Source organism: Rana temporaria, chromosome 11, assembly GCF_905171775.1.
Source record: "Rana temporaria chromosome 11, aRanTem1.1, whole genome shotgun sequence".
Classification (NCBI taxonomy): Eukaryota; Metazoa; Chordata; class Amphibia; order Anura; family Ranidae; genus Rana; species Rana temporaria.
In genome coordinates, this window is record NC_053499.1 from 26,940,525 (window position 1) to 26,967,047 (window position 26,523).

The 26,523-nt window shown below is 45.1% G+C and overlaps 1 protein-coding gene across 1 annotated transcript in view; it reads left to right on the forward strand.

Moving 5' to 3' along the window:
• Window positions 1-4,741: 4,741 nt before the first annotated feature.
• Window positions 4,742-26,523, forward strand: part of LOC120917168 — a 34,575-nt gene continuing 12,793 nt past the window's right edge. Inside the window, exons 1-8 of the mRNA XM_040328266.1 lie at window positions 4,742-4,870; window positions 9,404-9,600; window positions 13,412-13,549; window positions 14,932-15,061; window positions 16,129-17,104; window positions 18,866-19,007; window positions 23,892-24,050; window positions 26,023-26,075. Of these exons, the coding sequence (XP_040184200.1) occupies window positions 4,751-4,870; window positions 9,404-9,600; window positions 13,412-13,549; window positions 14,932-15,061; window positions 16,129-17,104; window positions 18,866-19,007; window positions 23,892-24,050; window positions 26,023-26,075 (1,915 nt within the window). The 5' untranslated portion in view covers window positions 4,742-4,750. The remainder of the gene's footprint in view (window positions 4,871-9,403; window positions 9,601-13,411; window positions 13,550-14,931; window positions 15,062-16,128; window positions 17,105-18,865; window positions 19,008-23,891; window positions 24,051-26,022; window positions 26,076-26,523) is intronic.

The window sequence follows — 26,523 nt, forward strand, 5'->3', positions numbered from 1 at the left end:
GTTATCTGTAAGTTAATGTGCAAACGCTATGAAGAATTGCAGTATAAATATTGTCTTTAGTCGGTTTTATATTTATATACATTATTACTCTTTTTCTATGTTTGATTTACTGATGAGTTATAAAATTCTTACTGTACCATGGGCAATCACTGGGATATTATCTAAATCAATCAGTGATCTCAAAAAGCTAATTGTATGGAAAGTGAACATAAAAGTAATGGTCCGCAGAGCATTCTCGATCACAAATTCAAGAAGTGGGGTTTTAGTAAACCCTCCACTTAGATAACCATATCCTCCCTGCTTGGTAACAAAGGGGGCCACTGTGCAGAAATAATTTTGCTTCCCAGGTGTGAAACAAACCCATTTCCTCCTCATTGGTCATTAACCACTTCCAGACCTTAGGTGTTTTTAAGATTTGGTGTTTGCAAGACTAAGGCTGGGTTCACACTACTACACTACTTTCATCCTACTTTGCTCTGCTACATTGGTCCTACATTTATCCTACATTGGTCCTACATCCATCCTACTTTCATGAACAGGATACTACTTTGGTCCGACTTCAATGATATTCAATGGGCCTGAAGTAGGATCAATGTAGGACCAAAAGTAGTACAGGGAGCATTTTCAAAGTCGGACCGACTTGTGTAGGACGCTACAAGACGCTCTCATAGGGAAACATTGAACACAGAGCAAAGTAGGATGAAAGTAGTGTAGTAGTGTGAACCCAGCCTCAAACATTTTTTTCTGCTAGAAAATTACTTAAAACCCCCAAACATTATATATATTTTTTTCTAACACCCTAGAGAATAAAATAGTGGTCATTGCAATACTTTTTGTCACACCGTATTTGAGCAGCGGTCTTACAAGCGCACTTTTTTTTGGAAAAAAATCACTTTTTTGAAATAAAAAATAAGACAACAATAAATTTGGCCCAATTTTTTTATATATTGTGAAAGATAATGTTACGCCGAGTAAAATGATACCCAACATGTCACGCTTAACAATTGCGCCCGCTCGTGGCATGGCGTCAAACTTTTACCCTTAAAAATCTCGATAGGCGACGTTTAAAACATTCTATAGGTTGCATTTTTTGAGCTACAGAGTAGGTCTAGGGCTAGAATTATTGCTCTCGCTCTAGCGATCGCGGCGATACCTCACTTGTGTGATTTAAACACCGTTTTCATATGCGGGCGGCTACTCGCGTATGCGTTCGCTTCTGCGCGCGAGCTCGTCGAGACGGGGCGCTTTAAAAAAAAATTTTTTTGCTTTTCTTATTTATTTTTATTTATTTTATTACTTTTTACACTGAAAAAAAAAATTGATCACTTTTATTCCTATTATAAGGAATGTAAACATCCCTTGTAATAGAAAAAAGCATGACAGGTCCTCTTAAATATTAGATCTGGGGTCAAAAAGACCTCAGATCTCATAATTAGACTAAAATGCAAGAAAAAAAAAAAAATTGAAACTGTCATTTTTTCAAATGACAAAAAAAAAAATGTTTCTTTAAGAGGCTGGGCGGGACTGACGTTTTTTTGCCTCAGTTTAGGCCGATACGTATTCTTCTACATATTTTTGGTAAAAGGCGTATTTTGATTGGTTTGCGCAAAAGTTATAGCATCTACAAAATAGGGGATAGAATTATGGCATTTTTATATATATATATTTATTTTTTACTAGATTGCGGCAATCTGCAATTTTTATCATGACTGCGACTTTATGGCTGACACATCGGACACTTTTGACACATTTTTGGGACCATTGTAATTTTAACAGGGGTCAGTGCTATAAAAATGCACTGATTACTGTGAAAATGACACTGGCAGTGAAGGAGTTAACCACTAGATGGCCCTGAAAGGGTTAAGTGCCTAGGGAGGTGTTCTAATTGTAGGTGGGTTGGGCTTACTGTGACACGGCAGTGATTACAGCTTACGATTACAGGAAGCCGTGTACACTGTCCTGTCACTAGGAAGACTGGGGAAATGCTTGTTTACATCAGCATTTCCCCCTTCTTCCTCACCGTGACACGATCACGGGTATGCCCGCGGACATCGAGTCCACGGGACCCGTGGACGGAGTCACGGAGCTTGCGGCAGGTGCACGCGCGTCCACAATGTCTTAAAGGGGACGTATATTTACGTCCTTCTGCCTGTCCGTGCCATGCTGTCGACGTATATCGTTGTGCGCTGGTCAGCAAGCAGTTAACCACCACAAAAATATATATTCTTGTTGTAAATTATGTAAAATATTTTGATTTACAATAGTTAATTATAAAATAAGATAGATGGGTAAGTAGATAGATGGTTAAATAAAAATAAATAGTGATTGTTTGTCATTGGTTTAATTATGATTAGGGTTGAGCGAACCCGAACTGTAAAGTTCGGGTTCGGTACGGACTTTGGGTTTTTCCCGAACCCGAATAATTGGAAAAAGTTTGGGTCCGGGATCGGAGTTCGGGAAAAAAAAAGTGCGCGGAGGTCCCCGCAAATTCAATAACCAGACCCTTTAGGTTTGGTATGGATATTAAGGGGAACCCCGCCGTCAATTTAAAAAAAAAATTACGTGCGGTTCCCCCTAAATATCCATAACCAGACCCGTTATCCGAGTACGTTGACCTGGCCGGCCGCAGAAAAGAGGGGGGGACAGAGTGCGCCCCCCCCCCTCTCCTGAACCACACCAGGCCACATGCCCTCAACATGGGGAAGATGTCCCCATGTTGATGGGGACAAGGGTCTCATCCCCACAACCCTTGCCCGGTGGTTGTGGGGGTATGCGGGCGGGAGGCTTATCAGAATCTGGAGGACCCCTTTAACAAAGGGTACCCCCAGATCCTGACCCCCCCCTGTGTGAAATGGTAGAATAAAGTCCTTTATTAATAAAAAAATAAAAAAGCTCCAGCGGTGATAATTCACTCGTTCCCGGCTTCCTGCTTCAACGTTGTCCTGATCCTGCGACGGCTGCGGGTGATCTCAAGCGATGAGAAGATCCTGCGACGGCTGGGTGATCTCCGCTCTACTTATATAGAGGAGGCAGGGCCACCCGTCACGTGACCCCGCACCCTCTGACGTACCCTCTGCTACGTCATTGGGGAAGCCCAGGAAGAGGGAAGACTCTGGGCTTCCCCAGTGACGTAGCAGAGGGTACGTCAGAGGGTGCGGGGTCACGTGACGGGTGGCCCTGCCTCCTCTATATAAGTAATGTCACAGCTCCAGCGCGTCATTCGCTGGGCTGTGTCCAGCGGTGGGAGGAGGTCGGGGATGCTGCGCTCCGGATGGATCTTCTCATCGCTGGAGCGGATATCACCCGGCCGTCGCAGGATCTTCTCATCGCTGGAGATCACCCGCAGCCGTCGCAGGATCAGGACAACGTTGAAGCAGGAAGCCGGGAACGAGTGGATTATCACCGCTGGAGTTTTTTTCTTTTTTTTTTTTATTAATAAAGGACTTTATTCTACGGTGTGTGTGTGTTTTTTTTTTTTACAAGACTTTACACTTCCTTCGTGAAATGGTAGGGGTACAGTGTACCCCATTACCATTTCACACAGGGGGGGGTCAGGATCTGGGGGTCCCCTTTGTTAAAGGGGTCTTCCAGATTCTGATAAGCCTCCCGCCCGCATACCCCCACAACCACCGGGCAAGGGTTGTGGGGATGAGACCCTTGTCCCCATCAACATGGGGACATCCTCCCCATGTTGAGGGCATGTGGCCTGGTGCAGTTCAGGAGAGGGGGGGGGCCCGCACTCTGTCCCCCCCTCTTTTCTGCGGCCGGCCAGGTCAACGTGCTCGGATAACGGGTCTGGTTATGGATATTTAGGGGGAACCGCACGTCATTTTTGTTTTAAATTGACGGCGGGGTTCCCCTTAATATCCATACCATACCTAAAGGGTCTGGTTATCGAATTTGCGGGGACCTCCGCGCATTTTTTTTTTCTAAAAGTCCGTGTCCCATTGACTTCAATGGGGTTCGGAGTTCGGGTTCGGGTTTCCGAACCCAAACTTTTTTTTTTAAGTTCAGGTTCGGACCCGAACCCGAACATCCAGGTGTCCGCTAAACTCTAATTATGATGAATAACTTGTTTTCTGTTGCCTTCAAGTGTATCTCAAGCTAAAACTATATTTGAATAGAGTACAGAATAGTTCAAATCTGACGGCTGTTTCTTTTGTTGTCGGGCATTACATTTAGGCATTTTCTCTTCATTTTCTGTCCCAGAGACACAATAGCAAGAAAGAGAAATCTTTCCAAAGTGAGGAGATACAACTGTCTTTAACAGAAGAAGGGTGCTTGGGTATGTCCAAAAAGGACAGAGGAACTGCACACCATATAAAAGCCTCAGAACAGTTTATTAAATCCTTCAACACACAGACTGATCTATGCAAGTACACTTTAAACATGTCACGTCTGTGTGGATGTATTGACTACAATAGTGTTACAAATGAATGTAATAACAAAATATATATATGGCAAGCATACTATATGTGTTGGCCTATTGCAATATTTACAGCACATACAAATCATGTGAAATGGTTTATCTCACGTAACAAATTGCTTCCTCATTTGATAAGAAATACATTCCAAACACATTCCATCAGTGGAAATGTCATACATTATGATATTATTATTATTGTGGGAATTTCTTTCCCAGCACAAAGATAATAAGCCATGAATCTGTCAATGTTGTATTATTTAGTATATATATATATATATATATAAGTTTGGTGCTGCATCAACAAGTAGTCTCAGATGAACCGAGATGGGGGGACGGCACGTGTTGATTCTCTGTGTGTCGCTCATCAATGCTGTACTGGGGTCCCACATGCAGGGTGGGTCTATGTCATTCAGACCACGTGAGAAATATTCCAACGGATGGGTGGTAAGATTTCCTGATTTTGATAAATGTATGTATAAGATATTCAAATTTTAGATTGAAGTTTACAAAGGATAAAACTGTCATCCGTTTTTATCAGACCAACTGTCATCTGGGGAAGTATTACATTGCTGGCTTACCCACTGGCTTCAATCCCTCCTGGAAGCCATATTCTTATTAAACTGTTCTAGCTTGGTGATTCAAAGTATTGAAGGAAGTGGGTCAGCATGACAGCCAGTCAACTAGCATTTTTAGAAGGAGGGATCAGTAACGGCAACATCCATATTTTCCATGTGATAGGTTTCCTTTGTGTAGTTGATTTTGGAGTTATAATTGTAATTTGAACAATACATTTTAATGCCCTTTTCCTACTTGTACAATAGCTGTTCCATTTTTAAAAATGAATGTACATCATGTACAAATTTTTAGCTTCTCGCTTAACCACTTGTCCACGGGAGGACGTCATATGACGTCCTCGACTTTGTGCGGTGATATCTGAATGATGACTCCAGCTACAGGCATCATTCAGATATTGCCGTCTTCAGCCGCCGATTCTGTGCACGATAAGAACGATCAAAGCGGCGGTTCCCCCTCCCGCCGCCATCCGGTGCTTCTCCGGGCTCTCCCGTGCCATCGGGGAGCGAATCAGTCAGCGCTGCCTGGAAAGCATAGAGATGACTGGTGACCAGATGGTCACCAGTCATCTCTATGACCGTCGGAGGCCCGGGCGCAACGTTATAACATCACGCCCGGTACCCAAGTAAACAAAGCCGCAATCGCGGCTGTCGGCATGTGATCGGTGATTTTTTTTCACCGATTTCATGCGTGTAAGCCTGGAGGAGAGATGTGGGGTCAATAAGACCCCACATCTCTCCTCCAGGCTTACACGCATGAAATCAAAGAGGACCTGTCACACTGATTCCTATTACAAGGGATGTTTACATTCCTTGTAATAGGAATAAAAGTGATAAAAAATAAAAAAAAAGTGTAAAAATAAAAAAAATTAAGTAAAATAAAAAATATTTTTTTTTTCAAAACGCCCCTGTCCCCGTTATCTTGCGCGCAGAAGCGAACACGCATGCAAGTCCTGGCAACATATGTAAACGCCGTTCTAACTCCACATGTGAGGTATTGTCGCGTGCATTAGAGCGTGTGCAACAATTCTAGCGCTGGACCTCCTCTGTAACTCGAAAATAGTAACCTGTAAAAAATGTTAAAGCGTCACCTATGGAGATTTTTAAGTACCGAAGTTTGGCTCCATTCCATGAGTGTGCGCAATTTTAAAGCGTGACATGTTAGGTATCTATTTACTCTGCGTAACATCATCTTTCACATTATACAAAAAAAAATTTATTTTTACATGAAGGAGAGAAGTGCCAAAATAGGCCCGGTGGACAAGTGGTTAAAAGGTGAACTAGCACTGGACACTCTCCCCCAGCCCACCAGGTCCTTGCTGTACTTACCACTGGGGATGCTGAGCTGGTCCAGTGGTCAGGAGTTTTGAATTTGCTGCTCTTCTCCCTCTTCTTCGTCTGCGCTTCACGGACTGACCTGATCAATTCTGATTGATCAGCGCCATCACTGTGAAACGGTAAAGTAAAATTACTGTGTAACACTAATAAATATGTAGCATGGTATGTACTTGTAGTATGTAGAAGCATATGTGTTTTTCCCCATTTACACAAGGAAAATCCTATATATAAAGACATGGATGAGCGAGTTTTGGGTGAAGGAACTTGACTAGCTCCGAGGAAGGGGGTGCGCCCCCAAAACACGTTAACTGTATTCTGTGTGCTGTGCATGTCCATGCACTGTGTTTATGGCCGTTTGTCAGTTGAATTTTGTGAGTACCCACTTTTATACAAAAATGTCTTATTATTAAATTATCTCTAAAAGTCCTAACATCAACCTAATAAAACACCTTTGGAAGCCAGGCCTTCTTATCCAACATAAGTGCCTGACCTCACTGCGCTTCAGGAAAAATGGTCAAGAATGGTCAAACATTCCCATAAAAATACTCCTAAACCTTGTGGACAGCCTTCCCAGAAGAGTTGAGGCTGTTATAGCTGCAAAGGGTGGGCCAACTCAATATTGAACCCTATGGACCAAGACTGAGATGGCATTAAAGTTTATGTGCGTGTAAAGGCAGGTGTCCCAATACTTTTGGTAATATGCTGTATATATACAGTATATATTTACAATATAATTGAAGTATACATAAGGGTCAAAACACTAAAGTAGCTCATAGATTATGCAATTTTCTTTCCTTCCTCCATTAACATAGTCAGTGTTGATGGGGGAATCCCAAGCAGGGAGCCTTCCCTGTTGGCAGAACACAATAATCACTGCTGGTGGGTATAGCCTGCATTAAAAAATCCATCAGGCTGATTGTAGTGAAGTCGATTGATGTATCGACTTCAGTACAACCAGCCTGCCCATTGTCTGTACTGAAGGGTTAGGCCAGGGGAGGGTTTGTATTGGGAAAAGTCTGAATGGAGTGGATTTGTACTGAGGGGCTAGGATGGGATGGGGTCTGTATTGGGGGTTGTCTGTACGGGGGGATATCTGTGCTTGGGGGTGTCTGTACTTGGGAATTTGTAATATGTTGGCAGAGGGGATCTGTACTGGGAGGTCTGCACAGCGGGATTAAGCTGGGAGGGGGATCTGTACTGGGGGATGTCTGTACAGGGGGAAATCTGTACTTGGGGGTTTGTAGTAAGGGGTTAGGCTGGGAGAGAAGTTTGCTCTGGGGATGTCTGTGCTGGGAATGTTTCTACTGAGGGGTTAGACTGGAAGGGTCTGCACTGGGAGTGTCTGTACTGGGGGTTCGGCTGAGTGAGGGGTCTTTACTAAAGGGTGTCTTACCTGGGGGGGGGGGGGGTCTGTACTAAGGGGTTAGGATGGGAGGGGGGTCTGTACTGAGGGGTGTCAGTACTGGGGGGAGGGGGCCTGTACTCATGGGATAAGGCTGAAAGGGGCACATCTGTATTGAGTGGTATCTGTACGGGGGGACGGTCTGTACTGAGGGATTACGTTAGAATTAGGGACTATTCTGTGAGAGGTCTGAATTGAGGGGGTCTGTACCGAGGGGTTAGGCTGGAATGGGGGTGTGTATTGAGGGGTTAGGCTGGGGGATCTGTATTGGGGGGGATTCTGTACTGGGGGGTCTGTCTTGAAGGATTAGGCTGGAGGGGTCTGTAGTGGGGTAGTCTGTACTAAATGGTTAAACTGGGAGGGGGGTCTGTACTGGGGAGGTGTGTACAAAGGGGGCTCTTTCAGTCAGTCTATTTGCATATTTGCACATTCATTTATTAATCATACTATTTTGGTTATTTATACATTTTACCAATTACACCATTCTATACAATCAGAGCGCAATAACACCATCTCTTGATTTTTTCCATGTGTCACTGTGGGTAGTGGTTGGCCCATACGGTAGTTGCCGCACCTTTACCCTCTGCACACATAGGCCCGGATTCTCAGAGGACTTACTAAGGCGTAGCGCCATGTACGCCGTCGTAAGTCCGAATCCGACCCGTCGTATCTATGCGCCTGATTCTTAGAATCAGTTACGCATAGATATCCATTAGATCCGACAGGCGTAAGTCTCTTACGCCGTTGGATCTTAACTGCATTTTTTTTTGACCGCTAGGTGGCGTTTCTGTCGAATTCCGCGTCGAGTATGCAAATTAGCTAGATACTCGAATTCCCGAACGTACGCGCGGCCGACGCAGTAAAGTTACGACGTTTACGTTAGGCTTTTCCCGCCGTATAGTTGCCCCTGCTATATGAGGCATAAGTGCGGCGTACCAATGTTAAGTATGGCCGTCGTTCCCGCGTTGAAATTTGAAAAAGTTACGTCGTTTGCGTAAGTCGTCCGTGAATGGGGCTGGACGTCATTTACGTTCACGTCGAAACCAATGATGTCCTTGCGGCGTACTTTGGAGCAATGCACATTGGGAAATTCCACGGACGGCGCATGCGCCGTTCCGCAAAAACGTCAATCACGTCGGGTCACAGTAGTTTTACATAAAACACGCCCCCCTGATCCAAATTTGAATTAGGCGGGCTTACGCCGGCCGATTTACGCTACGCCGCCACAACTTACGGAGCAAGTGCTTGCCCGTCTAAGTTGCGGCGGCGTAACGTAAATCGGATACGTTACGCCACCGCAGAGATATGCCGCTGGACGTGAATCTGGGCCATAGTTTCCACTGTAGCGCAGGAATAACTACTTTACCCACCTAAAATCCCCCATTATGATGACACCTCCCATCCTTGCTGCTAATCCAAATTGTGATAGGAGGTCCACCTCCGCCTCCTCACTCAGGTTAGGGGGCCTATAGCATACTCCCATAACTCCCATTTGGTACCTCTGCATACAGTATGTCCACTGTCCAGCAGTAAAAGGGATGACCAACACTAGCAGCTCATTAGGTTGTGCTGTTGTGCAAATCTACTGACTGGGAACATGAAGACAGGAGGATAGAGTAGAGTGAATAGATTGGAACTGAATATTTCTGTTATGCTGTTTTTTAGGTTGATTTTAAATACGAAACAGCATTTACTGATCCATCATATAGATTTTCTTGGGGCTGTAATTCTGGAAATTGTGGTAGTGAGTTTCAGAACACCGTTATACCCATGGAAAACAGGACCTCCAGCCCCAGCCATTGGTACCAGGATGAAGGATATATGAAAAGACGTGTACCTATCGACAAACCTTTCCAACTAAGGTAAGATCTGTGTTGTTGAAGTATTTTTTTTATGAATCCTCTCCCAGTCTTCCGCTGTCAGTTCTACCCCTGGTCTCTTTCCTAAGAGTGTACCGCTTTGGTTAAATATCTTTTTTATCAGAACTAGAGAATAAACACATTTTAAGACCGTTTTCACTGGAAAGGTGTGCTTGGAAGGGTAGGACACCAAGTAAGGGTTAGATAGGAGGCCTAACCTGGGGTGGGTTCTTCTGGGCTTCGCTTGGCACCTGGCTTGAACAGGGTGCCTCAATGTGTACACTTCACTTAACTCTTCCTCTTGCATACCTGTGCACAAGCTGAAGACCTCTGCAGGGCTGATCTGCTCCCATTACTATGGGAGACAGACCGTCTCATTGGGAGAGTGCCGACAACAACTTCTCCTGCAAGAGGCTATCCCTGTTGTCCCATGTTACGACAGGCTGCTAGAAAATCCTTCATTAACCTTAGTAACACTTGTATCCCTCTCTTGTACTGCTGTCTTCAATGTGCTTAGCTGAACCGAACTGTGGACTATGTGTGTTGGTTACTTACATTACACCCCCTTGAGTAACTTTAGACCAGGCAAAGGCAAAGTTTCAGAACCATTACTTTAATAACGTGGCAGTCAAACAGAGGCAACTAATCCCTAACTCAGAGTTGTGGCTGCCCCAGCATACCTGAATTAAATAGAGTCCATAACTAACTGGGTCCATGATGGTAGTATCCAGAATTGGCATCTACAGGGGGGACTGCAGGTCCCAGCAATCCCCCTAGACTGTAGAAGGATCCTGAAGGCAAATATTCAATATTTGGTCCCGGCATGTTCAGCAGGCTAGCTAGATGGACTCTGGCAACAGTAACAGCAACAACCGCTCTCTCTTGTTCTCAAGCCCCCCCCCCCCCCCCCATCGTCCAGACCCCCATGCCTTTTATAATACACAGAACCAGTGGGTCAGACACAAAAAAGCCAGCCAAGAAAGAACCGGGAACTTAATTAACACTAACCCTCCCGACTGGGGCAGCATTAAACTCTACTTGCCTAAGTGCTTAGGATTCCTTCTCCCATTCTGTTGCAGTAACAACCATAAATGTTGGATTTCCCACCACTTTATGTTATGATGACAATGGTCCCCAGGAGAAATAGAGAGTGAATATACCCAGTGGAGACAGCAATAAAAAAATAACCTGTTAGGATTTCTAACCCTTCAAAGCTAAACTCTAAGGTAAATCCTAATATCCTTATAAATCATAGGGGTATATTATCCCAGTGTAGATGGCCAGTGGTGCACTTCCACAATGTCAGTTTCATCTGAACCAGAAAGGATTGGCTGCAACGTTTGCCCCCCTTTCTTTACAATACATTTTGGGACTAAGGAGGTTTTCTACAGTTCTTGGTGTGTTGTTCAGTGTAGTGTCTGTGCAGGCAGGAATTGGGCATTCCTCTGATACTGACTGTAGTTTTTCTACAGATACAGAAATAACAGCAAGCAAATGCTATTTCACAAAATACCCAATTGTATGAGTAGCACCCTCTAGTCGTGTGCTAGAAAGCATAGGCAAATTTAAGCAGGTCTGGCTTGTTGCTAGGCCTGTTTGATTTCATTCTGGGTTGGGAGTGGCTCAGAGTAGTGCTAGGACCTCCTACTTCTTTCCAGAAGGTTCTCCCAGCCTGCGCCCCTTATGTAGCGGCCGCCACTGAGGATAACACTATTTAGCTTCTAGGATAAGGTGACCAGATTTTTAATATGAAATCCAGGGACATATTTTTTCTTTAGTAATGGCAACAATCAGCAACTCTCTACCCGTCGCCGCCTGCCTCACAATTCTTACTCTTCGGGGCCCGGCTCCTACTGGATGGGGAGCGGAGGAAGATCACTCCGCCAGGGAAGGCAAGGAGATAGGCAGGCGGCTGGCCAGGATTTGAGCCAAGGCAGAAGAACATGCAAGTGGAGCTGAATGGGCATGCGCCCGAAACTGAAGAAATATTCCCTCCGCTCCGACCAGCACATGATCATCAGAAAGGGGCACAGTTAATGGCAAAAATACAACCCCCCCATGCTAGTAGGCACGGCGAATCGGGGTGTGTAATTCTAATTTTTTTATTTTAATTCTGCACTGACTGTCTTTGAAATTGCCCCTGTCCCCTATTAAATCCAATCTGGGGGCAAAACCAGGGACAGACTTGGTCCAGGGACAGTGTCCTCAATCAGGGGACTGTCCCCTGAAACTGGGGATGTCGGGTCACCCTATTCTAGTAGCTTAAAAAAAAAGCCAGTGTGCATAGAGCTTATGAAGCTTGGTTAAAGCGGATCTCCACTCTAAAGTGGAGTCCCGCTGATCGGAACCCTCCCCCCCTCCGGTGTCACATTTGACACCTTTCAGGGGGGAGGGGGGTGCAGATACCTGTCTACAGACAGGTATCTGCACCCACTTCCGGCCCTACGATACGGGCAAAGGACGGGTTTTTTCCTTACCTTCCGTCCGTCCCCCGTTGTATGCTGGGAACACTCGGCTCCCAGCACACAGCGGGAGCCAATCGGCGGGCGCAGCGCGACTCGCGCATGCGCCGTAGGGAACCGGGCAGTGAAGCCGGAGCGCTTCACTTCCTGGTTCCCTCACCGTGGATGGAGGGGGGAGCAGCAGGGTGACGAGCGATCGCTCGTCATCTGCTGCGATCACCGCTGGACTCCAGGACAGGTAAGTGTCCTTATATTAAAAGTCAGCAGCTGCAGTATTTGTAGCTGCTGGCTTTTAATACATGTTTTTAGTGGCACATCCGCTTTAAGCAGAGCTACATTCTGTGATAATATTATTGCGTTAATAAACACAAAGCACCCCTGTGACTTAGACCCCATTCACACCTGAGCGACAAAACGCCGGACGCTTCTGTCGCTCGAGGGGAGAATTCCCATTGCTGTCTATGGAGATGGTTCACATTTCATAGACGCCGAACGCCTGTCGCCTGAAAAAAAGTCCCGGACCCTTTTTTTCAGGCGACATAGGCGTTTTCCCATTGACAGCAATGGGAGGACTTTGGAAAAAAAAAAAAAAAAAGTGAAAGTTTTGTACTCGCGGCAAAATACACCGCTACACACGAACGCGGCTGTCGCTCAGATGTGAACGCAGCCTTAAAGGGGTTGTAAAGGAAAACCTTTTTTTTTCATAATAAGCATCCTTTACTTGCATATATTCCTCTTTTCACTTCCTCATTGTTCGTTTTCGCTCAGTAGTTGCTCTATTTCTTCTCTGTTCTGTTCACTTCATGCTTGTCTGATTTTACTGACCACCGTGAAGGGAGGCTTTACTGCGGTGGTCAGTTACGTGCTCACCCCCTCCTGGGAACTACATCTGTGCGGCAGGACGCTCTCTACGTGTTAGAGACTTCAAGGAGGTGTGAATTACTGGGCGTGCCGCAATTCATACTGGGAAATGTAGTTCATACATGAACGAACGATGCAAACCAGGAAGTGAATGAGAGAACAGAAACTAGAACGTCGGAGGTGATATAGATGAAGGAATTTAATAGGTATTTACTAGTTTTTTAACAGAATCATTACACTATTCTGTCTGTCTACCTTGCAGACATTAATTTTAGGCAAAAAAAAAATTTCCTTTACAACTCCTTTAAGAATATGTGTCAATGACTTCTATTATTATTATTATTATTATTATTATTATAATAATACACGATTTATAAAGTGACAACAGTTTACGCAGCGCTTTACAATGTAGAGGGGGGATCCTACACCCATATACAATAATTTGCCATTTTGCCATGCTCAATAGTTCTACTTTTCATCTCTATACACAGAGAGAGCAGTTGCTGCTGGGTATATAACGTTTACACAGAAGGAGGATGGGAACTTTTAACAGCAGTGGATTTAGGAACAAGATCTGATACCAAGAAACCCAACTCCTCTCCTGTGACTACTATCATTCCAATTTTAAGGTAAAGTACCACATTTACAGAAAACTATATGCCGGTATAAGAAACCTAAATGCTAAATTATATCAATATATTGCCAACATATATTCAGAAAATTTTAAAATGTCAAAAACCTGTCTCACTCACTCCCCCCCCCCCCTTTCCTGGCCTGCCGGGCTGCTTGCTCGGATAAGGGTCTGGTACGGATTTTGGGAGGGACCCCACGCCAATGTTTTTAAAAATATTGGCGTGGAGTTGCCCTTAAAATCTATGCCAGACCTAAAGGACCTGGTATGGCTTTTGGGGGGAACCTTGCGCTGTTTTTTTTTTTTTTTGGTGTGGAGCTCCCCTTAAAATCTATACCAGACCCAAAGGGCCTGGTATGGATTTTGGGGGGGACCCCGTGAAGTTTTTTTTCTTCATTCTGTTATAGGGTTTCTCTTAACCTTTTCAATGCATTATATACTCTGCAGTGACTGCACTGTATACATATATATGTATATATATATATATATATATATATATATATATATGTTAAACTGCCTGCACACCACTACCTAACTTGCCTAATCTAGTTAACACAAAAGAAGGAATACAAAGAGAACCTGATACTTTTTAATACAAGTACATGGGACAGCAGGCACATATCAGGAATATGAAGTATTGGGTTTACATACTCTTTAATATTATTATTATATAGGATTGATATAGTGCCAACAGTTTACGCAGCCCTTCAGAAGTTATAATACAATACAAGAGGGTTAGGAGTGAACTGCTCATGAGAGCTTACAATCTAATAGCAGATGGGTATAGACATGTATGTGTCCATACTCTGATGCCGCGTACACACGACTATTTTCATGACAAGAAAAATGCCATCTTTTAAATTGGTCATTAAAAACGGTCGTGTGTAGGCTCCAGAGCATTTTTCTTGACGAGAAAAATGGGCATTAAAAATTTGGAACCTGCTCTATTTTTTCCCCTTGTTTTTCACGTCGTCGTTTTTCTCATCGTGAAAAATGGTTGTGTGTAGGCTTTAACGACAGGGGGAAAAAACGCGCATGCTCAGAAGCAAGTTATGAGAAGGGAAATTTGTATAATCAGCCCAAAGGGTGGCGCTATTCGAATTGAACTTTCCTTTTATAGTGCTGTCGTATGTGTTGTACGTCACCGCGCTTTGCTCGAGCATTTTTTAACATGATTGTGTGTATGCAAGGCAGGCTTGAGAGGAATCACTATGAGAAAAATTTCGTTTTTTTCCATGACATGAAAAATGGTTGTGTGTACACTGGAGACTTTGTGGAATACAGCCTTATACATGTCTGTCAGCTTTATGCAAAAATATAATACACTTGCCTTTAACTTTTGATGTTGAAAATAACAGTTAATACTGTTTCTTTTTTAAGGATTCCACAGAACTGTGCAACCACTATTACGTTATTGGCCCATGACCCGGATGGAGACCTTGTAACCTGCCAATATGGATATTACTATGGGGAATGCGGATTATGTAACCACTATTTTTCTGTAGATCAGGCAAGTTTCTAATCAGCACAATGGAATAGTTGCTAATCAGGAAAACCATAATAGTTTCCAATTGATATTATATTATTTGCACGTTTATAAACTGCTTCTTTTATATATTTTTTATTGCTTAGTAAGCACTTTATTTTACAAATACACATTTAAGCATGCTGTATATTTTTTTTTATCAATTGCATAGTATTAACCACTTAAGGACCAGCGCACAACTATATACTTCGACACAATGGCTCCTGTGGGCAGATGGACGTACCCGTACGTCCCCTTTAGGATGCGACATTGTGGGCACGCGTGCGCCCGCCCGCCGCGAGCTCCGTGAGTACGACCACTGGGCCCGCGGACTAGATGTCCACGGGGATGCCCGCGATCGTGTCACAGGGAGGAAGAATGGGGAAATGCTGATGTAAACAAGCATTTCCCCATTCTTCCTAGTGACAGGACACTGATCACAGCTCCCTGTAATCGGGTGCTGTGATCAGTGATGTGTCACACGTAGCCCATCGCCCTACAGTTAGAATCACTCCCTAATAAAGAATTTTTCTGTGTAAAATTATACAAACCAAAGGTAAAATCACCTTCATGGTAAATCAAACAACTTATCTATATTATTTTGTACTATGTTTTTGGGTACCGTATACATTATCTTTTAATTGCACTCTTTTTCGTATATAGTCCTCATTGACTTATTATGGAAAGTCTTTACATTTATGTCCTTATATATGTTTGTACCCTAGCATTTGTTCGAATAACTCTGATTGGCCGGAGCGGGGATGGGCGTCACCGCCCATGCGCGCAGGAGCCATCAAAGCCATCATTATCCATTGATAAAACCGTCATTGACAGTGTGGCAGTGCTGTTGTCTACGGCGCGCATGCGCCATAGACAACGGTGCATTCTTTGTAGGTTTAGGAGATATTGCAAACGCCTACAGGTAAGGATTACCTGTAGGTGCAAGTTGCATAAGTGGGCTTACAACCACTTTAAAGGAACCTATTTAGAAAATAAACAAACCTTTACAACCCCTTTAACTGGTAACAATCTGTTTTAACTTTTTTTTCTAGAGGCGCTGTATTATATCTTTTCCATCGGGGATGAGCACAGGCTCCTATGTCATGGAAATGGTTTTGGAAGATTTCCCCAACAAAAACATTCACCTTACCTATTATGACCGGACAGTGGTCTACAAAAATAGTCCTTACCATCGCAAGACCCGAGAGGCACCAAACAAATCAGACAAGTATTGGTACTGGGATTATACAAGTGTAGAAACATTGACAGATTCATATGAATTCACAGACTCTGTCACAGATTATCCTGATTATGAATTGTTAACCACATTTACAGAGGACATTCAGACTCCCGAGTATCCCGAAGACACTACTCAACTTACAGAAACTTCTATAGATACTACATTTTTTCTCCTCTCAGAAATTACTGAAGGTACTGTTACGGAAGCAGGTACAGAAGATTTTGAGGAAACCACTGATGTTCAAGAGGCAACTCATCAATTTACCACTGAGGATGTGGCCTTCCCATATGAAACTACTGGATGGGATTTCTACCCAACTCAACAACATGAAACAGTAACGATTACAGATGATCCTGATCTTGAAGTTTCGAGTCATCTCCCAGAAACTACTGTAGGCCCTTTTGCGGAAACAACTGCACAATATTTTGAGGAAACCACTGATGTTCAAGAGGCAACTCATCAATTTACCACTGAGGATGTGGCCTTCCCATATGAGACTACTGGATGGGATTTCTACCCAACTCAACAACATGAAACAGTAACGATTACAGATCATCCTGATCTTGAAGTTTCGAGTCATCTCCCAGAAACTACTGAAGGCCCTTTTGCGGAAACAACTGCAGAATATTTTGAGGAAACCACTGTTGTTCAAGAGGCAACTCATCAAATTTCCACTGAGGCCGTGACCATCCCATATGAGACTACTGGATGGGATTTCTACACATCTGTACAACAACCAATCTATACAAACTCCTTGAGTAGAATCCCTCTGCAGTTTTTAGTAGAAGGTGAGTTAAGAGACAACTGTCAATGTCGAACTAAATATATTTTGTGACATACTCTGAAAGGTGCAGGATTTCTGTAAAGCATGAAAGTGATAGACCCTTGGTCCAGGAGTGTTTCTGGTTTAGTAGGACACTTTGTTGTTTTACAAACACAATATACTTTCCCTGTAATGGAGTTAAAGTCAGTGCCAGTGACTTGTCCTCAATGTTCCCCTATGGGGGAAGTTCCTTCACTGACTGCGCAGGCGCAAACTTCCCGACGGAAATCTCCGAACCTCGCCCGGCATCCAGGCTCATTCTTTAACATCCCCGTGGATTGGAGGATGTTAAAAAAAGAGCCAGGAGGCCGAGCGAGCGAAGCGAGCCGTCCGAGCGCAGCGAGGACGTGAGGCCGACTGGCCACTTTCCTCTAAGTCCACGTCGCCCTGGATGCCGGCCGCCGTTCGGGGATTTCCGTCAGCAAGTTTGCACCTGCGCAGTGCTTGAAGGAACTTTCCCGATAGCTGGAACCATCTCAGCGCATCAGTTCGCGCATGCGCTGGAACTTCCATGATACCTGGAACCAGCACGGCAGATCACCGGCCCAAGACATTGTGCTGCCTGGTACCAAGAATGAAATGCTGCCCCCCCCCCCAAAAAAAAATTACGCCCACCAAAATGCCCCCACATCCATTATTTTATATCATGATAACTAAAGTGGACCTGCCATGGCTCTATACATGTATATAGGAGTATAAAGAGGACCTGTTATGGCTCTATACATGTATATAGGAGTATAAAGAGGACCTGTTATGGCTCTATACATGTATATAGGAGTATAAAGAGGACCTGTTATGGCTCTATTCATGCAATTAGCCCCACAGTGGAGCGGAGAGTGGAGCTGGCGGAATGGGATGGCGGGCGGTAAATTGCGGCCTCCCTGAAAGTCTGAAAGTGCCGCCTGGTACAATGGTACCATCGGGTCCCATGGTAGGGCCAGCCCTGGTTAAAGTGTAGATATAGCTAAAGCATTTTCTTTTAGTTTAAAGCAGAGTTCCAGGCAAAAATGTAACCCCCTAATTTTTCCCATAAATGGCAGTGTTTTGGCCATAGTTGGAAGTAATGACATTGTTTTTCGGCCTCCGGGGGTCATAGAGATAGCCGGGGACCTCTGGTAAACTGCTGCCGGCGAATTCTTTCTCCAGCTCCCCGATCACAAGGGTGAGACCAGAGGATGGCAGGAGGGGGTTGACGTTCCTTCCCAGCACCTGTAAAAGCAATCAGGCAGCTAAACAACCACTATGATGGTTTTTACAATGTAGGGAGTCGCCGGCTGATAAAAAAAAATATCTGATGCCTGTAGCTGCAAGCATCATCCAGGTATCTTCATTCAAAGTAAATGACATTGCGGTGCCTGGACTGATCTGAGAGTGATGTCAGCAGAGAGCGGACTTCAGACCATTCTGTGCTGAAATCTGGTCACAGGAGTGCAAATGAATTGCACTCCTGTGATCCTTAGGAGAAGCCCAGCCAAACGAGCTCATGCTGGACTTCTCTTTTAATTGTCTATTGTCTACATTAGTTCTAGTATGTGTATGTACTGTATGCATGTGAAATATGTATCTTAGATTGTAAGCTCCTTGAAGGCAGGGACTGATGGGAATGTACAATATGTAAAGTGCTGAGTAAATTGTCAGCACTATAAATAAATCTATGCGAATCATTAGTTCAGAATATCAACTCTTTCCTTCATAAATAACAGTTAACATTTTTTGAATTGTACAGCCACTAGTCCGGCTCCAACCTGTTCATTTGGCGAATACAGACCGAGATTTCTTTCTCCGACTCCCAGTCATGGAACAAAGTTGCTGGTCAACGCTGGAAGAAAATTCCAACTTCACCTTACTGCGCAAGCAGCATATGAAAGGTAAATCACACATCGTATTTATCCAGGACTTGTCATAAATTAATTTGACATTTAGGGCTCATTTACACTTGCTTCGGCTTCAACACACATTAAAGTGGAGGTTCCATCAAAAAAACAATTTTGCTTTAAACTGTAGCTTACTAATAAAAAGAAAAAAAAAAACGAAATTTTTTTTTTTACTCATCTGGAAATGCCTGTTGCTATGCGGTCCCACGAAATCTGCCTTTGAAACCACCTAGGATTCTGACATCATCTCCCTCTAATGCTCCTGGGAAATGTGTGTCATCATTTCCCAGGATGCAGTGCGCTGTCCAATTATCACTCCCCATCCAAGACTTCCAGGAAGTAAGTGCCTGTAGGCTTCACAATGCCCACAAGCAAAATGACAATGGTGTAGATATAGTTTTATAAACTATCTTTTTTAAATATCTATGCGGATCGGCGGCTGATTGTAAAATAGTAAGTGACCGGATTTATATTATAAAAACGCAGGATGAAAGGACATACATTTAAAAAATGCTAATTGTGGTTGGAACTCCGCTTTAACAGCTAGTTACATTTACGTTTCAAAACATAGCTTTGGACAGGCTTTGTTAAAGCTCTCTGAATGCTAGTCAAAGCTCCTGTCACTAAATAAAATGGTTAGCTTACAGTCCTGTTAACACTTGCTTTTGCTTTGCTTTGGCTTTGCTTCAAAAATGATACCCCATGTAGCTTTAGTGGTGCTTCAAATGTCTTCAAAGCCTCAATAGAAGTCTATGGCAAAGTTTGCGTGAAGCCCTACGAAGCCTCACTGAACCCTTACCGAAGCCCCACCGAAGCCTCATCGAAGCTCCACCAAAGCCTCATCAAAGCCCCACAGAAGCCTCAACAAAGCCCCACTGAAGCCTCATCGATGCCCCACAGAAACCTCATCGAAGCCTCATCGAAGCTACACCAAAGCCTCATCGAAGCCCCACAGAAGCCTCACCGAAGCCTCATCGAAGCCCTACCGAAGCCTCATTGAAGCCCCACATAAGCCTCAACGAAGCCACATCGAAGCCCCAGCAAAGCCTCATTGAAGCCCCAGCAAAGCCTCATCGAAGCACCAAGCAAAAGCAAGGTGTAAACAGGACTGTAAGCAACCATTTTATTTAGTGACAGGGGCTTTGACTGGCGTACAGAGACCTTTAACAAAGCGTTTTCTTAGCCATGTTTTAAAGCAAGTGTAAACTAGCCCTTAAAGTGGACCTTGCATGAAAAATCCCTCTCCCCCACATACAAAAGCTTTGTGAAAGATATAAAAAAAATAGGACGTGTAAAGAAAAATATTCATGTAGGCACTGTTGACATTGACGAACCTCACCGCAGGACCCTGAGCACAGATGACCTCCAAACTCATCTCTATCTGAATATCTTCTAATCCAATGAGTTGTAGGCTGGGTCGTTCCTCACCCCACATCACACATAAACAAAGAGGTGAATGCTGGTGACATCAGTGCCATTGTATTGACACATCATTGTTAGTCAATGACATCACTAGCATTCTGCCCCTTTGTTTATGTTTGCTGCGGGGTGGGTAGTAACCTGACCCACAGCTCATTGGATTCGAAAAATAGCTGCGGTCCCGCTAGAAATTAGTTTGAAGGATACCCAAGTCCATCTCTAATCCAGAGAAAGTTCAGGATCCCACATCTTGCAAGGAGATGCTTTAGCACTCTTCGTGAAGGCCTAGTTCCATCACCAATGCCGGTGATCTGCCGATATGGTTCCGGCTAACGAGAAAGTTCCTTTAAGGACTGCGCAGGCGCAAACCTTGCCGACGGAAATCTTCGAACCTCGGCCAGCATCCAGGGCGACGTGGATTTTGAGGAAAGTGGCCAGTCGGCCTCACGTCCTCGCTTCGCTCGGATGGCTCGCTCCGCTCGCTCGGCCTCCTGGCTCTTTTTTTAACATCCTCCAATCCATGGGGATGTTAAAGAATGAGCCTGGATGCCGGGCGAGGTTCGGAGATTTCCGTTGGCAAGAATTGCGCATGCGCAGTCCTTGAAGGAACTTTCTCGTTAGGGGAACCTTAACGACAAGTCACCGGGACAGGGCCATCCAGTGCCCAGGGCAAAGATGCCAAACTGCACCCCCCTTCCCAAAGGCCCCATACTCACGACCAAACATGTCTGCTGAAACTGGTCCGCGGGCCAGTTTCAGCAGACATGTTCGGTCGTGTGTGTGCGCGAGCGGGCCGAATTCCAGCAAACATTTGCCCGCCGGGCCTTTTCCCAGCAGACAAATATTCCTGGACTTGTTTTAAAACAGCCCGCTGGAATTCTGCCCGCTCGGACATGTACGGTCGTCAGTACAGACCTACCGTACATGTCCAGGTGCCCGCCGTCCCTCGCATGCGTCGAATGACTTCGACGCATGCGTGGAAGCATTTTAAAGGCGGGCCGCCCACGTCGCTGCGTCATTGTCGCGGCGACACCGCGTCATCGACGCGGCGACACCGCAGACACGCCCCGCGTATTGTTTACGCGCGGACTTCTGTACGATGGTGTGTACAACCATCGTACAGAAGCCCTCTGGCAGACATGTATGGTGAAAACGGTCCGACGGACCGCTTTCACCATACATGTTTGTTCGTTTGTACCCGGCCTTAGTGTAAGGCCTCGTACACACGACCGAACATGTCCGCTGAAACTGGTCTGGCGAACCAGTTTCCGCAGACATGTTCGTGTGTACGGCCGACCGGACAATTTTCCAAAGGATCGGACAGGTTTCCAGCGGACAAATGTTTCTTAGCATGCTAACAAACATGTCCGCTGAAAACCTGTCCGTCGGACATGTTCGGTCGTCTGTACGACTCACCGGACATGTCCGCTCGGCTGAAAGCCCTCGCATGTGTCGAAGTGATTAGACGCATGCGTGGAAGCATTGACCTTCCAAGGTCGCGCACGTCGCCGCGTCATCGTCACCTTGCTTCTCTCAGCGGGAGTAAAGCAATACAGCTTGCTCACCCTCTCAGACCCCAGTCATTGAATGCATAGTGAAAAGTTAGGGCCAGATTCTCGTACAGCGGCGTATCTTTGCGGCGGCGTAGCGTATCCGATTTACGTTACGCCTCCGCAACTTAGACAGGCAAGTGCTGTATTCTCAAAGCACTTGCTCCGTAAGTTGCGGCGGCGTAGCGTAAATCGGCCGGCGTAAGCCTGCCTAATTCAAATTTGGAACAGGGGGGCGTGTGGTATGTAAAATAACCATGACCCGACGTGATTGACATTTTTCACGAATGGCGCATTCGCCATCCGTGGAAATCTCCCAGTGTGCATTGCTCCTGAAAATGCCGCAAGGACGTATTGGTTTTGACGTGAACGTAAATTACGCCCAGCCCCATTCACGGACGAGTTACACAAACAACGTAAAGTTTTCAAATTTCGTCGCGGGAACGACAGCCATACTTAACCACTTGCCGACCGTGCACCGTCGAAATACGTCCACAAGGTGGCTCTGCTGGGCGAGAGCACGTAATATGACGTCCTCTCTCCCAGCCGCCACTAGGGGCGCGCGCGCGCGCCCCCCGCTCGCCCCCGACTCCCGTGCGTGTGCCTGGCGGGTGCGATCGCCGCCGGGCACACGCGATCGCTCGGTACAGAGCGGGGACCGGGACCTGTGTGTGTAAACACACAGCTCCCGGTCCTGTCAGCAGGGGAAATGCTGATCTTCGGTTCATACAATGTATGAACCGAGGATCAGTGTTTCCCCTAGTGAGGCCACCCCCCCCCCACAGTAAGAACACACCCAGGGACATACTTAACCCCTTCCCCGCCCCCTAGTGTTAACCCCTTCACTGCCAGTGGCATTTTTATAGTAATCCAATGCATTTTTATAGCACTGATCGCTATAAAAATGCCAATGGTCCCAAAAATGTGTCAAAAGTGTCCGAAGTGTCCGCCATAATGTCGCAGTACCGAAAAAAAAAATCGCTGATCGCCGCCATTACTAGTAAAAAAAATATAATAAAAATGACATAAAACTACCCCCTATTTTGTAAACGCTATAACTTTTGCGCAAACCAATCAATAAACGCTTATTGCGATTTTTTTTTACGAAAAATATGTAGAAGAAAACGTATCGGCCTAAACTGAGGAAAAAAAAAGTTTTTTTATATATTTTTGGGGGATATTTATTATAGCAAAATGTAAAAAATATTAATTTTTTTCAAAATTGTCGCTCTATTTTTGTTTATAGCGCAAAAACTAAAAACCGCAGAGGTGATCAAATACCACCAAAAGAAAGCTCTATTTGTGGGAAAAAAAGGACGCCAATTTTGTTTGGGAGCCACGTCGCACGACCGCGCAATTGTCTGTTAAAGCGACAGAGTCCCGAATCGCAAAAAGTACTCTGGTCTTTGGGCAGCAATATGGTCCGGGGGGTAAGTGGTTAACATTGGTACACCGCACTTACGCCTCATATAGCAGGGGTAACTTTACGTCGGGAAAAGCCTAACATAAACTGCGTAACTGTACTGCGTCGGCTGGGCGTACGTTCGTGAATTCGCGTATCTAGCTGATTTACATATTTCGACGTTTAAATCATCGTACACGCCCCTAGCGGCCAGCGTAAGTATGCAGTTATGATCCGACGGCGTATGAGACTTACGCCTGTCGGATCTAAGGGAAATCTATGCGTAACTGATTCTAAGAATCAGGCGCATAGATACGACGGCGCAACTCAGAGATACGACGACGTATCTGGAGATACGCCGTCGTATCTCGTTTGTGAATCTGGGCCTTCGTTTTTAAATGTAATATTAAGCTAAAACTAGTATAAGAACTTTTTATTTTGTATTTTAGACACATTTTATAACACTTTGGAAAGTGGTAAAACGTTGCATTTTTTTTTGCTATATAGAATTTCAGACTTTAAAGTCAGTGGGCTTCCCGGTATGACCAAGACATTTACATCCTCATCACAATCGAATACAAGGAGTATGGTCGTGGAATGGACACCAAAGGAAGATAATGTAGGAGAACACGTGGCTGTTTGCTTTGTGGCAGAAACTACAAATGGGTCAGTATGAAGCTGCCGAGTTTAAGCCTAGGTTCACACTGCTTCGAATTCAAAATCGCGGTAAAATGCGCGATTTTACCGCGATTTCGCGGCTGCGATTTTGCCGCGATTTCAGCCGCAATTTAATGTAAATCGCGGCCCGAAATCGCAAAAAGTAGTACAGGAACTACTTTTTGAAATCGCAGATGCGGCGTCGCACTGATTAGGACAGTGCCATTGCCGACAATTGCCGCCGATTTGAGATGCGATTTGACATGTCAAATCGCATCTCAAATCGTTCCAAATCGTACCCAGTGTGAACCAGGGCTCAATTCAATTTTTTTTATGATGATTTTTTTTCTTCTTGTAGCAATTGATGAACTCACTCAACAACTAATGTTAAAAGAGTGGCCCGGATTCAAGAAGCAATTGCGCCTGTGTAACCATAGTTACACAGCGCAATTGCTTACTTGCCCCGGCGAAACGAATGCTCCTGATTCAGGAACCTCGTTACGCCGACTGTAGCCTAAGAAATGCGCGGCATAAGGCTCTTATGCCCGCATATCTTAGGCTGCATTCTTGCGATGGCCGCTAGGTGGCGTTCCCGTTGTTCTCAGCGTATAGTATGCAAATTGCATACTAACGCCGATTCACAACGTTACGCGAGCCCTGCGTACGCAGTTTACGTTGTTTCCGTACAGCGTTTTTCGTGTAAGGCTGCCCCTGCTATTAGCAGGGGCAGCCATTGTTACGTATACCCGTCGTTCCCGCGTCGCAAAATTTCAAATTTACATAGTTTGTGTAAGTGATTCGTGAATGGCGCTGGACGCCATTCAAGTTCACTTTGAAGCAAATGACGTCCTTGCGACGTCATTTGCCGCAATGCACGTTGGGAAAGTTTCCAGATGGAACATGCGCTCTACGATCAGCGCGGGAACGCGCCTAATTTAAATGATTCCCGCCCCCTACGGGATCATTTAAATTGCGCGCGCTTACGCCGGGCATTTTGCCGGCGCGCCCACGCAATTTACGGAGCTACTGCTCTGTGAATCAAGGGCAGCGCAGTAAATTTGCGGGGGCACAGGGCAAAAACGTTGCCCTGCGCCTCCGTAAAAAAGCGCAATTGTACCTGAATCTAGCCCACTATGTATACCCAACATTTTATATTCCTGATATGTGCCTGCAGTACCATGTACTTGTATGAACAAGTAAGCTGTTTTCTTTGTATTGCTTTGTGTGAAATCCCTGTTGTTTCTGCTAGTCTCTCTGCTTTCCTATTAAAAACTGACCAGACTAAGCAGGTGAGCATAGCGTGGTCAGTTATCTAGCTGTGCTGGGAACGCCGCCTGCTCTTCTTCAATGAACAGACCTGTCCTGACACCCCCCCCCCCTTCATTTAAAGGGGTTGTAAAGGTACAATTTTTTTTCCCTAAATAGCTTCCTTTACCTTAGTGCAGTCCTCCTTCACTTACCTCATCCTCCGATTTTGCTTTGAAATGTCCTTATTTCTTCTGAGAAATCCTCACTTCCTGTTCTTCTGTCTGTAACTCCACACAGTAATGCAAGGCTTTCTCCCTGGTGTGGAGTGTCGTGCTCGCCCCCTCCCTTGGACTACAGGAGAGTCAGGACGCTCTCTACGTTGCAGATAGAGAAAGGAGCTGTGTGTTAGTGGGCGTCTTGACTCTCAGGTAGTCCAAGGGAGGGGGCGAGCACGACACTCCACACCAGGGAGAAAGCCTTGCAATCCTGTGTGGAGTTACAGACAGAAGAACAGGAAGTGAGGATTTCTCAGAAGAAATAAGGACATTTAAAAGCAAAATGGAAGGATGAGGTAAGTGAAGGAGGACTGCACTAAGGTAAAGGAAGCTATTTGGGGGAAAAAATTGTACCTTTACAACCCCCCCCCCCCCCCATCCCTTTAACAGCCATGCATAGGTGACATGTGGTACTGCTGGCAAATTACCAACTTTTTGTATCATCTCTTTTCTTACAGGTACCAGTCAGAACTACGATGTGTCGTGGTAGTAATAGGACCCTCAAAATTAGGTAAAATCCTTTATATTTTTTCAGCTAAAACATTAACTTGCACATTTAAGTTCTTATAATATACATTGTACCTCGAACACTATTTATAGATTCACCTGCCTCTTAGAAAGTCTCCTGTTTTTAGTGGGTTGTGAACAGTGGCGGCTGGTGCTCCAAATTTTTGGGGAGGGCGCAAACAAACGAAAAAAACAAACAATTGCAGCCTCACTGTGACCATCAAATGCAGCCACTGGGCCCATCAAACGCAGTCACTGTGCCATCAATTGTCACCACTGTGCCATGCCATCAAACGCAGCCACTGTGCCATCAATTGTCGCCACTGTGCCAATTGTCGCTACTGTGCCCTTTATTGTCGCTACTGTGCCCTTTAATTGTCGCTACTGTGCCCTTTAATTGTCGCTACTGTGCCCTTTAATTATCGCCACTGTGCCCTTTAATTGTCGCCACT